The 16493-nt window shown below is 45.6% G+C and overlaps 1 protein-coding gene across 1 annotated transcript in view; it reads left to right on the top strand.

Annotated features, from left to right (window-relative positions):
• The window catches only part of LOC106585979 (terminal uridylyltransferase 7), a 59414-nt gene that overhangs the window by 27620 nt on the left and 15301 nt on the right, over positions 1–16493 (top strand). Inside the window, 2 exon segments of the mRNA XM_082968751.1 lie at positions 681–794; positions 15516–15593. Of these exon segments, the coding sequence (XP_082824877.1) occupies positions 681–794; positions 15516–15593 (192 nt within the window).

The raw sequence follows: 16493 nt of genomic DNA, 5'->3' as shown, positions 1-16493 counted from the left end.
GTTGTCCCCTGGTCTAGTTAAAGGGGTGGTTTTAATATCTGTTGTCCCCTGGTCTAGTTAAAGGGGTGGTTTTAATATCTATGTTGTCCCCTGGTCTAGTTAAAGGGGATGTTTTAATATCTGTTGTCCCCTGGTCTAGTTAAAGGGGATGTTTTAATATCTATGTTGTCCCCTGGTCTAGTTAAAGGGGATGGTATTAATATCTATGTTGTCCCCTGGTCTAGTTAAAGGGGATGTTTTAATATCTATGTTGTCCCCTGGTCTAGTTAAAGGGGATGTTTTAATATCTATGTTGTCCCCTGGTCTAGTTAAAGGGGATGTATTAATATCTATGTTGTCCCCTGGTCTAGTTAAAGGGGATGTATTAATATCTATGTTGTCCCCTGGTCTAGTTAAAGGGGTGGTTTTAATATCTGTTGTCCCCTGGTCTAGTTAAAGGGGATGTTTTAATATATGTTGTCCCCTGGTCTAGTTAAAGGGGTGGTTTTAATATCTGTTGTCCCCTGGTCTAGTTAAAGGGGATGTTTTAATATCTATGTTGTCCCCTGGTCTAGTTAAAGGGGATGTTTTAATATCTATGTTGTCCCCTGGTCTAGTAAAAGGGGATGTTTTAATATCTATGTTGTCCCCTGGTCTAGTTAAAGGGGATGTTTTAATATCTATGTTGTCCCCTGGTCTAGTTGTGTGGTATCGGTGATGCGTCTCGAGGCAGTCTGTCATCCTATGGCTTCACCCTGATGGTGCTGTTCTACCTGCAACAGAGGAACCCACCTGTTATACCTGTACTACAGGAGGTAAGACAGAGAGGAACCCACCTGTTATACCTGTACTACAGGAGGTAAGACAGAGAGGAACCCACCTGTTATACCTGTACTACAGGAGGTAAGACAGAGAGGAACCCACCTGTTATACCTGTACTACAGGAGGTAAGACAGAGAGACCCACCTGTTATACCTGTACTACAGGAGGTAAGACAGGAGGACCCACCTGTTATACCTGTACTACAGGAGGTAAGACAGAGAGGACCCACCTGTTATACCTGTACTACAGGAGGTAAGACAGAGGGAACCCACCTGTTATACCTGTACTACAGGAGGTAAGACAGGAACCCACCTGTTATACCTGTACTACAGGAGGTAAGACAGGAACCCACCTGTTATACCTGTACTACAGGAGGTAAGACAGAGAGGAACCCACCTGTTATACCTGTACTACAGGAGGTAAGACAGAGAGGAACCCACCTGTTATACCTGTACTACAGGAGGTAAGACAGGAACCCACCTGTTATACCTGTACTACAGGAGGTAAGACAGAGAGGAACCCACCTGTTATACCTGTACTACAGGAGGTAAGACAGAGAGGAACCCACCTGTTATACCTGTACTACAGGAGGTAAGACAGAGAGGAACCCACCTGTTATACCTGTACTACAGGAGGTAAGACAGAGAGGAACCCACCTGTTATACCTGTACTACAGGAGGTAAGACAGAGAGGAACCCACCTGTTATACCTGTACTACAGGAGGTAAGACAGGAACCCACCTGTTATACCTGTACTACAGGAGGTAAGACAGGAACCCACCTGTTATACCTGTACTACAGGAGGTAAGACAGGAACCCACCTGTTATACCTGTACTACAGGAGGTAAGACAGAGAGGAACCCACCTGTTATACCTGTACTACAGGAGGTAAGACAGACAGGAACCCACCTGTTATACCTGTACTACAGGAGGTAAGACAGGAACCCACCTGTTATACCTGTACTACAGGAGGTAAGACAGGAACCCACCTGTTATACCTGTACTACAGGAGGTAAGACAGAGAGGAACCCACCTGTTATACCTGTACTACAGGAGGTAAGACAGAGAGGAACCCACCTGTTATACCTGTACTACAGGAGGTAAGACAGAGAGGAACCCACCTGTTATACCTGTACTACAGGAGGTAAGACAGGAACCCACCTGTTATACCTGTACTACAGGAGGTAAGACAGAGAGGAACCCACCTGTTATACCTGTACTACAGGAGGTAAGACAGAGAGGAACCCACCTGTTATACCTGTACTACAGGAGGTAAGACAGAGAGGAACCCACCTGTTATACCTGTACTACAGGAGGTAAGACAGAGAGGAACCCACCTGTTATACCTGTACTACAGGAGGTAAGACAGAGAGGAACCCACCTGTTATACCTGTACTACAGGAGGTAAGACAGGAACCCACCTGTTATACCTGTACTACAGGAGGTAAGACAGGAACCCACCTGTTATACCTGTACTACAGGAGGTAAGACAGAGAGGAACCCACCTGTTATACCTGTACTACAGGAGGTAAGACAGAGAGGAACCCACCTGTTATACCTGTACTACAGGAGGTAAGACAGAGAGGAACCCACCTGTTATACCTGTACTACAGGAGGTAAGACAGAGAGGAACCCACCTGTTATACCTGTACTACAGGAGGTAAGACAGAGAGGAACCCACCTGTTATACCTGTACTACAGGAGGTAAGACAGAGAGGAACCCACCTGTTATACCTGTACTACAGGAGGTAAGACAGAGAGGAACCCACCTGTTATACCTGTACTACAGGAGGTAAGACAGAGAGGAACCCACCTGTTATACCTGTACTACAGGAGGTAAGACAGAGAGGAACCCACCTGTTATACCTGTACTACAGGAGGTAAGACAGGAACCCACCTGTTATACCTGTACTACAGGAGGTAAGACAGAGAGGAACCCACCTGTTATACCTGTACTACAGGAGGTAAGACAGGAACCCATCTATTATACCTGTACTACAGGAGGTAAGACGGAGGAATCCACCTGTTATACCTGTACTACAGGAGGTAAGACAGGAACCCACCTGTTATACCTGTACTACAGGAGGTAAGACAGAGAGGAACCCACCTGTTATACCTGTACTACAGGAGGTAAGACAGAGAGGAACCCACCTGTTATACCTGTACTACAGGAGGTAAGACAGAGAGGAACCCACCTGTTATACCTGTACTACAGGAGGTAAGACAGAGAGGAACCCACCTGTTATACCTGTACTACAGGAGGTAAGACAGAGAGGAACCCACCTGTTATACCTGTACTACAGGAGGTAAGACAGAGAGGAACCCACCTGTTATACCTGTACTACAGGAGGTAAGACAGGAACCCACCTGTTATACCTGTCCTACAGGAGGTAAGACAGAGAGGAACCCACCTGTTATACCTGTACTACAGGAGGTAAGACAGGAACCCACCTGTTATACCTGTACTACAGGAGGTAAGACAGGAACCCACCTGTTATACCTGTACTACAGGAGGTAAGACAGAGAGGAACCCACCTGTTATACCTGTACTACAGGAGGTAAGACAGAGGAACCCACCTGTTATACCTGTACTACAGGAGGTAAGACAGGAACCCACCTGTTATACCTGTACTACAGGAGGTAAGACAGAGGAACCCACCTGTTATACCTGTACTACAGGAGGTAAGACAGGAACCCACCTGTTATACCTGTACTACAGGAGGTAAGACAGGAACCCACCTGTTATACCTGTACTACAGGAGGTAAGACAGAGAGGAACCCACCTGTTATACCTGTACTACAGGAGGTAAGACAGAGAGGAACCCACCTGTTATACCTGTACTACAGGAGGTAAGACAGAGAGGAACCCACCTGTTATACCTGTACTACAGGAGGTAAGACAGAGAGGAACCCACCTGTTATACCTGTACTACAGGAGGTAAGACAGAGAGGAACCCACCTGTTATACCTGTACTACAGGAGGTAAGACAGAGAGGAACCCACCTGTTATACCTGTACTACAGGAGGTAAGACAGAGAGGAACCCACCTGTTATACCTGTACTACAGGAGGTAAGACAGAGAGGAACCCACCTGTTATACCTGTACTACAGGAGGTAAGACAGAGAGGAACCCACCTGTTATACCTGTACTACAGGAGGTAAGACAGAGAGGAACCCACCTGTTATACCTGTACTACAGGAGGTAAGACAGAGAGGAACCCACCTGTTATACCTGTACTACAGGAGGTAAGACAGAGAGGAACCCACCTGTTATACCTGTACTACAGGAGGTAAGACAGAGAGGAACCCACCTGTTATACCTGTACTACAGGAGGTAAGACAGAGAGGAACCCACCTGTTATACCTGTACTACAGGAGGTAAGACAGGAACCCACCTGTTATACCTGTACTACAGGAGGTAAGACAGAGAGGAACCCACCTGTTATACCTGTACTACAGGAGGTAAGACAGAGAGGAACCCACCTGTTATACCTGTACTACAGGAGGTAAGACAGAGAGGAACCCACCTGTTATACCTGTACTACAGGAGGTAAGACAGAGAGGAACCCACCTGTTATACCTGTACTACAGGAGGTAAGACAGGAACCCACCTGTTATACCTGTACTACAGGAGGTAAGACAGAGAGGAACCCACCTGTTATACCTGTACTACAGGAGGTAAGACAGAGAGGAACCCACCTGTTATACCTGTACTACAGGAGGTAAGACAGAGAGGAACCCACCTGTTATACCTGTACTACAGGAGGTAAGACAGGAACCCACCTGTTATACCTGTACTACAGGAGGTAAGACAGAGAGGAACCCACCTGTTATACCTGTACTACAGGAGGTAAGACAGGAACCCACCTGTTATACCTGTACTACAGGAGGTAAGACAGAGAGGAACCCACCTGTTATACCTGTACTACAGGAGGTAAGACAGAGAGGAACCCACCTGTTATACCTGTACTACAGGAGGTAAGACAGGAACCCACCTGTTATACCTGTACTACAGGAGGTAAGACAGAGAGGAACCCACCTGTTATACCTGTACTACAGGAGGTAAGACAGAGAGGAACCCACCTGTTATACCTGTACTACAGGAGGTAAGACAGAGAGGAACCCACCTGTTATACCTGTACTACAGGAGGTAAGACAGAGAGGAACCCACCTGTTATACCTGTACTACAGGAGGTAAGACAGAGAGGAACCCACCTGTTATACCTGTACTACAGGAGGTAAGACAGAGAGGAACCCACCTGTTATACCTGTACTACAGGAGGTAAGACAGGAACCCACCTGTTATACCTGTACTACAGGAGGTAAGACAGGAACCCACCTGTTATACCTGTACTACAGGAGGTAAGACAGAGAGGAACCCACCTGTTATACCTGTACTACAGGAGGTAAGACAGGAACCCACCTGTTATACCTGTACTACAGGAGGTAAGACAGAGAGGAACCCACCTGTTATACCTGTACTACAGGAGGTAAGACAGAGAGGAACCCACCTGTTATACCTGTACTACAGGAGGTAAGACAGGAACCCATCTATTATACCTGTACTACAGGAGGTAAGACAGGAACCCACCTGTTATACCTGTACTACAGGAGGTAAGACAGGAACCCACCTGTTATACCTGTACTACAGGAGGTAAGACAGGAACCCACCTGTTATACCTGTACTACAGGAGGTAAGACAGAGAGGAACCCACCTGTTATACCTGTACTACAGGAGGTAAGACAGGAACCCACCTGTTATACCTGTACTACAGGAGGTAAGACAGAGAGGAACCCACCTGTTATACCTGTACTACAGGAGGTAAGACAGAGAGGAACCCACCTGTTATACCTGTACTACAGGAGGTAAGACAGAGAGGAACCCACCTGTTATACCTGTACTACAGGAGGTAAGACAGGAACCCACCTGTTATACCTGTACTACAGGAGGTAAGACAGGAACCCACCTGTTATACCTGTACTACAGGAGGTAAGACAGAGAGGAACCCACCTGTTATACCTGTACTACAGGAGGTAAGACAGGAACCCACCTGTTATACCTGTACTACAGGAGGTAAGACAGAGAGGAACCCACCTGTTATACCTGTACTACAGGAGGTAAGACAGAGAGGAACCCACCTGTTATACCTGTACTACAGGAGGTAAGACAGGAACCCATCTATTATACCTGTACTACAGGAGGTAAGACAGGAACCCACCTGTTATACCTGTACTACAGGAGGTAAGACAGGAACCCACCTGTTATACCTGTACTACAGGAGGTAAGACAGGAACCCACCTGTTATACCTGTACTACAGGAGGTAAGACAGAGAGGAACCCACCTGTTATACCTGTACTACAGGAGGTAAGACAGGAACCCACCTGTTATACCTGTACTACAGGAGGTAAGACAGAGAGGAACCCACCTGTTATACCTGTACTACAGGAGGTAAGACAGAGAGGAACCCACCTGTTATACCTGTACTACAGGAGGTAAGACAGAGAGGAACCCACCTGTTATACCTGTACTACAGGAGGTAAGACAGAGAGGAACCCACCTGTTATACCTGTACTACAGGAGGTAAGACAGAGAGGAACCCACCTGTTATACCTGTACTACAGGAGGTAAGACAGAGAGGAACCCACCTGTTATACCTGTACTACAGGAGGTAAGACAGAGAGGAACCCACCTGTTATACCTGTACTACAGGAGGTAAGACAGAGAGGAACCCACCTGTTATACCTGTACTACAGGAGGTAAGACAGGAACCCACCTGTTATACCTGTACTACAGGAGGTAAGACAGGAACCCACCTGTTATACCTGTACTACAGGAGGTAAGACAGAGAGGAACCCACCTGTTATACCTGTACTACAGGAGGTAAGACAGGAACCCACCTGTTATACCTGTACTACAGGAGGTAAGACAGAGAGGAACCCACCTGTTATACCTGTACTACAGGAGGTAAGACAGAGAGGAACCCACCTGTTATACCTGTACTACAGGAGGTAAGACAGGAACCCATCTATTATACCTGTACTACAGGAGGTAAGACAGGAACCCACCTGTTATACCTGTACTACAGGAGGTAAGACAGGAACCCACCTGTTATACCTGTACTACAGGAGGTAAGACAGGAACCCACCTGTTATACCTGTACTACAGGAGGTAAGACAGAGGAACCCACCTGTTATACCTGTACTACAGGAGGTAAGACAGGAACCCACCTGTTATACCTGTACTACAGGAGGTAAGACAGAGAGGAACCCACCTGTTATACCTGTACTACAGGAGGTAAGACAGAGAGGAACCCACCTGTTATACCTGTACTACAGGAGGTAAGACAGAGAGGAACCCACCTGTTATACCTGTACTACAGGAGGTAAGACAGAGAGGAACCCACCTGTTATACCTGTACTACAGGAGGTAAGACAGAGAGGAACCCACCTGTTATACCTGTACTACAGGAGGTAAGACAGAGAGGAACCCACCTGTTATACCTGTACTACAGGAGGTAAGACAGAGAGGAACCCACCTGTTATACCTGTACTACAGGAGGTAAGACAGAGAGGAACCCACCTGTTATACCTGTACTACAGGAGGTAAGACAGAGAGGAACCCACCTGTTATACCTGTACTACAGGAGGTAAGACAGGAACCCACCTGTTATACCTGTACTACAGGAGGTAAGACAGGAACCCACCTGTTATACCTGTACTACAGGAGGTAAGACAGAGAGGAACCCACCTGTTATACCTGTACTACAGGAGGTAAGACAGAGAGGAACCCACCTGTTATACCTGTACTACAGGAGGTAAGACAGAGAGGAACCCACCTGTTATACCTGTACTACAGGAGGTAAGACAGGAACCCACCTGTTATACCTGTACTACAGGAGGTAAGACAGAGAGGAACCCACCTGTTATACCTGTACTACAGGAGGTAAGACAGAGAGGAACCCACCTGTTATACCTGTACTACAGGAGGTAAGACAGAGAGGAACCCACCTGTTATACCTGTACTACAGGAGGTAAGACAGAGAGGAACCCACCTGTTATACCTGTACTACAGGAGGTAAGACAGAGAGGAACCCACCTGTTATACCTGTACTACAGGAGGTAAGACAGAGAGGAACCCACCTGTTATACCTGTACTACAGGAGGTAAGACGGAGGAACCCACCTGTTATACCTGTACTACAGGAGGTAAGACAGGAACCCACCTGTTATACCTGTACTACAGGAGGTAAGACAGGAACCCACCTGTTATACCTGTACTACAGGAGGTAAGACAGGAGGAACCCACCTGTTATACCTGTACTACAGGAGGTAAGACAGAGAGGAACCCACCTGTTATACCTGTACTACAGGAGGTAAGACAGAGAGGAACCCACCTGTTATACCTGTACTACAGGAGGTAAGACAGGAACCCACCTGTTATACCTGTACTACAGGAGGTAAGACAGGAACCCACCTGTTATACCTGTACTACAGGAGGTAAGACAGAGAGGAACCCACCTGTTATACCTGTACTACAGGAGGTAAGACAGAGAGGAACCCACCTGTTATACCTGTACTACAGGAGGTAAGACAGAGAGGAACCCACCTGTTATACCTGTACTACAGGAGGTAAGACAGAGAGGAACCCACCTGTTATACCTGTACTACAGGAGGTAAGACAGAGAGGAACCCACCTGTTATACCTGTACTACAGGAGGTAAGACAGAGAGGAACCCACCTGTTATACCTGTACTACAGGAGGTAAGACAGGAACCCATCTGTTATACCTGTACTACAGGAGGTAAGACAGAGAGGAACCCACCTGTTATACCTGTACTACAGGAGGTAAGACAGAGAGGAACCCACCTGTTATACCTGTACTACAGGAGGTAAGACAGAGAGGAACCCACCTGTTATACCTGTACTACAGGAGGTAAGACAGGAGGACCCACCTGTTATACCTGTACTACAGGAGGTAAGACAGGAGGACCCACCTGTTATACCTGTACTACAGGAGGTAAGACAGGAACCCACCTGTTATACCTGTACTACAGGAGGTAAGACAGAGAGGAACCCACCTGTTATACCTGTACTACAGGAGGTAAGACAGGAACCCACCTGTTATACCTGTACTACAGGAGGTAAGACAGGAACCCACCTGTTATACCTGTACTACAGGAGGTAAGACAGAGAGGAACCCACCTGTTATACCTGTACTACAGGAGGTAAGACAGAGAGGAACCCACCTGTTATACCTGTACTACAGGAGGTAAGACAGAGAGGAACCCACCTGTTATACCTGTACTACAGGAGGTAAGACAGAGAGGAACCCACCTGTTATACCTGTACTACAGGAGGTAAGACAGAGAGGAACCCACCTGTTATACCTGTACTACAGGAGGTAAGACGGAGAGGAACCCACCTGTTATACCTGTACTACAGGAGGTAAGACAGAGTGGAACCCACCTGTTATACCTGTACTACAGGAGGTAAGACAGAGAGGAACCCACCTGTTATACCTGTACTACAGGAGGTAAGACAGAGAGGAACCCACCTGTTATACCTGTACTACAGGAGGTAAGACGGAGAGGAACCCACCTGTTATACCTGTACTACAGGAGGTAAGACAGGAACCCACCTGTTATACCTGTACTACAGGAGGTAAGACAGAGAGGAACCCACCTGTTATACCTGTACTACAGGAGGTAAGACAGGAACCCACCTGTTATACCTGTACTACAGGAGGTAAGACAGGAACCCACCTGTTATACCTGTACTACAGGAGGTAAGACAGAGAGGAGCCCACCTGTTATACCTGTACTACAGGAGGTAAGACAGGAACCCACCTGTTATACCTGTACTACAGGAGGTAAGACAGAGAGGAACCCACCTGTTATACCTGTACTACAGGAGGTAAGACAGAGAGGAACCCACCTGTTATACCTGTACTACAGGAGGTAAGACAGGAACCCACCTGTTATACCTGTACTACAGGAGGTAAGACAGAGAGGAACCCACCTGTTATACCTGTACTACAGGAGGTAAGACAGAGAGGAACCCACCTGTTATACCTGTACTACAGGAGGTAAGACAGGAACCCATCTATTATACCTGTACTACAGGAGGTAAGACAGAGAGGATTATCTTGGCAAATGAGAAATGCTCACTAACAGGAATGTAAACAAATGTGTGCACAAAATTTGAGAAAAATAAGCTTTTTTGTGCGTATGGAAAATTTCTGGGGTACTTTTATTTCAGCTCCTAAAACATAGGACCAAGACTTTACATGTTGCGTTTCAATTTTTGTTCAGTATACAATATTTTTGGTTATGGAAAAGATATTTCACAGCGGTATAGATGGTACAATGATTCTCTACGCAGTACTTGCTTGTTTGGCCATAAACTGAAATTAAGCAAATTTATTATAATTTTACCAACTAGGAAATGGTGGAGCAATATACAGATATCACGTCTTTTAATTTACAAAAAAAAGACTACTGAGATGGTTTGACAAAACATATATAGAAGATACAGTAGCGCCTTCGGAAAGCATTCAGACCCCTTTACCTTTTCCACATTTTGTTACGTTACAGCCATAATCTAACGTGGATTAAAAAAAATACTCAAATCTACACACAATACCCCATAATGACAAAGCAAAAACAGCTTTAAAAAAAAAAAAAATGTTTGCTAATTTATAAAACATTCAAAACAGAAATTTTATTTACATAAGGATTCAGACCCTTTGCTATGAGACAAAAAAAATGTAGATCAGGTGCGTCCTGTTTCCATTGATCATCCTTGAGATGTTTCTACAACTTGGAGTCCACCTGTGGTAAATTAAATTGAATGGACATGATTTGGAAAGGCACACACCTGTCTATATAAGGTCCCACAGTTGACAGTGCATGTCAGAGCAAAAACCAAGCCATGAGGTCGAAGGAATTGTCCGTAGAGCTCTGAGACAGGATTGTGTCGAGGCACACATCTGGGGAAGGGTACCTAAACATTTCTGCAGCATTGAAGGTCTCCAAGAACACAGTGGCCTCCATCATTCTTAAATGGAAGAAGTTTGGAACCACCAAGACTCTTCCTAGAGCTGGCAGCCCGGCCAAACTGAGCAGTCGGGGGAGAAGGACCTTGGTCAGGGAGGTGACCAAGAACTAGATTGTCACTCTGACAGGGCTCCTCTGAGGAAATAGGAGAACCTTCCAGAAGGACAACCATCTCTGCAGCACTCCACCCATCAGGCCTTTATGATAGTGACCAGACTGAAGCCCCTCAGTGAAAGGCACATGACAGTCCACTTGGAGTTTGTCAAAATGCACCTAAAGGACTCTCAGACCATGAGAAATAAGATTCTCTGGTCTGATAAACCAAGACTGAACTATTTGGCCTGAATGCCAAGTGTTATGTCTGGAGGAAACCTGGCACCATCCCTACGGTGAAGCATGGTGGTGGCAGCATCATGCTGTGGGGATGTTTTTCAGCGGTAGGGACTGCGAGACTAGTCAGCATCAAGCGAAAGATTAACAGAGCAAGAGAGATCCTTGATGAAAACCTGCTCCAGAGCGCTCAGGACCTCAGACTGGGGCGAAGGTTCACCTTCCAACAGGACAACGACCCTAAGCACACAGCGAAGACAATACAGGAGTGGCTTCAGAACAAGTCTCTGAATGTCCTTGAGCGGCCAAGCCAGAGCCTGGACTTGAACCCGACCGAACATCTCTGGAGAGACCTGAAAATGGCTGTGCAGCAATGCTCCCCATCCAACCTGACAGAGCTTGAGAGGATCTGCAGAGAAGAATGGGAAAACTCCCAAATACAGGTGGTGTAGCATCATACCCAAGAAGACTCTGCAATCGCTGCGAAAGGTGCTTCAACAAAGTGCTGAGTAAACAGTGCAGAATACTTCCGTAAATGAGATATTTCAGTTTAGAGTACTTACAGTTGAAGTCGGAAGTTTACATACACCTTAGCCAAATACATTTAAAGTCAGTTTTTCACAATTCCTGACATTTAATCCTAGTAAAAATTCCCTGTCTTATGTCAGTTAGGATCACCACTTTATTTTAAGAATGTGAAATGTCAGAATAATAGTAGAGAGAATTATTTATTTCAGCTTTTATTTCTTTCATCACATTCCCAGTGGGTCAGAAGTTTACATACACTCAATTAGTATTTGGTAGTGTTGCCTTTAAATTGTTTAACTTGGGTCTAACGTTTCGGGTAGCCTTCCACAAGCTTCCCGTAATAAGTTGGGTGAATTTTGGCCCATTCCTCCTGACAGAGCTGGTGTAACTGAGTCAGGTTTGTAGGCCTCCTTGCTCACACACGCTTTTTCAGTTCTGCCCACAAATGTTCTATGGGATTGAGGTCAGGGCTTTGTGATGGCCACTCCAATACCTTGACTTTGTTGTCCTTAAACCATTTTGCCACAACTTTGGCAGTATGCTTGGGGTCATTGTCCATTTTGGAAGACCCATTTGCAACCAAGCTTTAACTTCCTGACTGATGTCTTGAGATGTTGCTTCAATATATCCACATAGTTTTCCATCCTCATGATGGCATCTATTTTGTGACGTGCACCAGTCCCTCCTGCAGCAAAGCAACCCCACAACATGATGCCTCATAAAAACAGCTAAGGCTGTTTCATCAGACCAGAGGACATTTCTCCAAAAAGTAATATCTTTGTCCCCATGTGCAGTTGCAAACCGTAGTCAGGCTTTTTTATGGCGGTTTTGGAGCAGTGGCTTCTTCCTTGCTGAGCGGCCTTTCAGGTTATGTCGATATAGGACTCGTTTTACTGTGGATATAGATACTTTTGTACCTGTTTCCTCCAGCATCTTCACAAGGTCCTTTGCTGTTGTTCTGGGATTGATTTGCACTTTTCCCACCAAAGTACGTTGATCTCTAGGAGACAGAACGCGTCTCCTTCCTGAGCGGTATGACGGCTGCGTGGTCCCATGGTGTTTATACTTGCGTACTATTGTTTGTACAGATGAACGTGGTACCTTCAGGCGTTTGGAAATTGCTCCCAAGGATGAACCAGACTTGTGGAGGTCTACAATTGTTTTTCTAAGGTCTTGGCTGATTTCTTTTGATTTTCCCATGATATCAAGCAAAGAGGCACTGAGTTTGAAGGTAGGCCTTGAAATACATCCACAGGTACACCTCCAATTGACTCAAATTATGTCAATTACCTATCAGAAGCTTCTAACGCCATGACACAATTTTCTGGAATTTCCCAAGCTGTTTAAAGGCACAGTCAACTTAGTGTATGGAAACTTCTGACCCACTGGAATTGTGATACAGTGAATTTTAAGTGAAATAATCTGTCTGTAAACAATTGTTGGAAAAAATACTTGTCATGCAGAAAGTAGATGTCCTAACCGACTTGCCAAAACTATAGTTTGTTAACAAGAAATTTGTGGAGTGGTTGAAAAACGAGTTTTAATGACTCCAACCTAAGTGTATGTAAACTTCTGACTTCAACTGTATGTAAATGTAATATTTCACTTTTTTGTAAATATTTAATACATTTGTAAAAATGTCTAAAAACCTGTTTTCACTTTGTAATTATGGGGTGTGTGTAGAAGATTGATGAGGGGGAAAATAATTTAGTACATTTTAGAATAACGCTGTAACCTAACAAAATGTGGAAACCGTCAAGGGGTCTGAATACTTTCCGAAGGCACTGTGTGTGTATGTATGTGTGTGTGTGTATGTATGTACACTGCTCAAAAAAATAAAGGGAACACTTAAACAACACATCCTAGATCTGAATGAAAGAAATAATCTTATTAAATACTTTTTTCTTTACATAGTTGAATGTGCTGACAACAAAATCACACAAAAATAATCAATGGAAACCCAATTTATCAACGCATGGAGGTCTGGATTTGGAGTCACACTCAAAATTAAAGTGGAAAACCACACTACAGGCTGATCCAACTTTGATGTAATGTCCTTAAAACAAGTCAAAATGAGGCTCAGTAGTGTGTGTGGCCTCCACGTGCCTGTATGACCTCCCTACAACGCCTGGGCATGCTCCTGATGAGGTGGCGGATGGTCTCCTGAGGGATCTCCTCCCAGACCTGGACTAAAGCATCCGCCAACTCCTGGACAGTCTGTGGTGCAACGTGGCGTTGGTGGATGGAGCGAGACATGATGTCCCAGATGTGCTCAATTGGATTCAGGTCTGGGGAACGGGCGGGCCAGTCCATAGCATCAATGCCTTCCTCTTGCAGGAACTGCTGACACACTCCAGCCACATGAGGTCTAGCATTGTCTTGCATTAGGAGGAACCCAGGGCCAACCGCACCAGCATATGGTCTCACAAGGGGTCTGAGGATCTCATCTCGGTACCTAATGACAGTCAGGCTACATCTGGCGAGCACATGGAGGGCTGTGCGGCCCCCCAAAGAAATGCCACCCCACACCATGACTGACCCACCGCCAAACCGGTCATGCTGGAGGATGTTGCAGGCAGCAGAACGTTCTCCACGGCGTCTCCAGACTCTGTCACGTCTGTCACATGTGCTCAGTGTGAACCTGCTTTCATCTGTGAAGAGCACAGGGCGCCAGTAGCGAATATGCCAATCTTGGTGTTCTCTGGCAAATGCCAAACGTCCTGCATGGTGTTGGGCTGTAAGCACAACCCCCACCTGTGGACGTCGGGCCCTCATACCACCCTCGTGGAGTATGTTTCTGACCGTTTGAGCAGACACATGCACATTTGTGGCCTGCTGGAGGTTATTTTGCAGGGCTCTGGCAGTGCTCCTCCTGCTCCTCCTTGCACGAAGGCGGAGGTAGCGGTCCTGCTGCTGTGTTGTTGCCCTCCTACGGCCTCCTCCACGTCTCCTGATGTACTGGCCTGTCTCCTGGTAGCGCCTCCATGCTCTGGACACTACGCTGACAGACACAGCAAACCTTCTTGCCACAGCTCGCATTGATGTGCCATCCTGGATGAGCTGCACTACCTGAGCCACTTGTGTGGGTTGTAGACTCCGTCTCATGCTACCACTAGAGTGAAAGCACCGCCAGCATTCAAAAGTGACCAAAACATCAGCCAGGAAGCATAGGAACTGAGAAGTGGTCTGTGGTCACCCCCTGCAGAACCACTCCTTTATTGGGGGTGTCTTGCTTATTGCCTATAATTTCCACCTGTTGTCTATTCCATTTGCACAACAGCATGTGACATTTATTGTCAGTCAGTGTTGCTTCCTAAGTGGACAGTTTGATTTCACAGAAGTGTGATTGACTTGGAGTTACATTGTGTTGTTTAAGTGTTCCCTTTATTTTTTTGAGCTGTGTGTGTGTGTGTGTGTGTGTGTGTGTGTGTGTGTGTGTGTGTGTGTGTGTGTGTGTGTGGTGTGTTTAATCAAACATATCCAAGCCAGAAGTAGATTTGATCTGCAACCAGTGCAATGATTGTCATCCATTTTTGTTGCTATTTTTGACTGTCAAAGGGCTCCAGAATGTTCTGAACAGAGGTCCATTTGCCTCCATGTTATTATGCGCTAGCTAATAGGACTGAACAGTCTGGAGACTGCTGTTTTACATTGTGTGGAGGTTTTTGAAAATATAAGGTTGTCGTAAACGCTGCTGATGTAACTTTAATGTGTGTTTTTGTAGATTTATGACGGGTTGTCGTAAACGCTGCTGTTAGCGTTGTGTGTTTGTTGATTGTAACTTTAATGTGTGTTTTTGTAGATTTATGACGGGGAGGAGAAGCCAGAGATCCTAGTGGATGGATGGAACGTCTACTTCTACGATGATCTGGAAAACCTAGTGAGTCACCGGAATTAAATCAACATCAATACGGGGTTGTATTTACGATGGTGTTTTGTTCTTCACTGGTTGACCTTTTCTCGTGGCAAAGCAAGTGAAATAAACAATACAAAATTAACAGTAAACATTACACTTACAAAAATTCCAAAAAGAATTAAGACATTTCTATATACAGTGTTGTAACGATGTGCAAATGGTTAAAGTACAAAAGGGAAAATAAATAAACATAAATATGGGTTGTATTTACAAGGGTGTTTGTTCTTCACTGGTTGACCTTTTCTTGTGGCAACAGGTCACACATCTTGCTGCTGTGATGGAACACTGTGGTACTTCACCCAGTAGATATGGGAGTTTATCAAAATTGGATTTGTTTTCTAATTCTTTGTGTATCTGTGTTATCTGAGGGAAATATGTGTCTCTAATATGGTCATATATTTGGCAGGAAGTTAGGAAGTGCAGCTGTTTCCACCTCATTTTGTGGGCAGTGTGCACATAGCATGTCTTCTCTTGAGAGCTATGTCTGCCTACGGCGGCCTTTCTCAATAGCAAGGCTATGCTCACTGAGGCTGTACATAGTCAAAGCTTTCCTTAATTTTGGGTCAGTCACAGTGGTCAGGTTTTCTGCCACTGTGTACTCTCTGTTTAGGGCCAAATAGCATTCTAGTTTGCTCTGTTTTTTTGTTAATACATTCCAATGTGTCAAGTAATTATCTTTTTGTTTTCTCATGATTTGGTTGGGTCTAATGGTGTTGCTGTCCTGGGGCTCTGTGGGGTCTGTTTGTGTTTGTGAACAGAGCCCCAGGACCAGCTTGCTTAGGGGACTCTTCTCCAGGTTCATCTCTCTGTAGGTGATGGCTTTGTTATGGAAGGTTTGGGAATCGCTTCCTTTTAGGTGGTTGT

Source organism: Salmo salar, chromosome 24 (assembly GCF_965601325.2).
Source record: "Salmo salar chromosome 24, fSalSal1, whole genome shotgun sequence".
Taxonomy (NCBI): domain Eukaryota; kingdom Metazoa; phylum Chordata; class Actinopteri; order Salmoniformes; family Salmonidae; genus Salmo; species Salmo salar.
The sequence above is the reverse complement of the archived record's forward strand: the minus strand, read 5'-3'. Positions and strand labels throughout refer to the sequence as shown.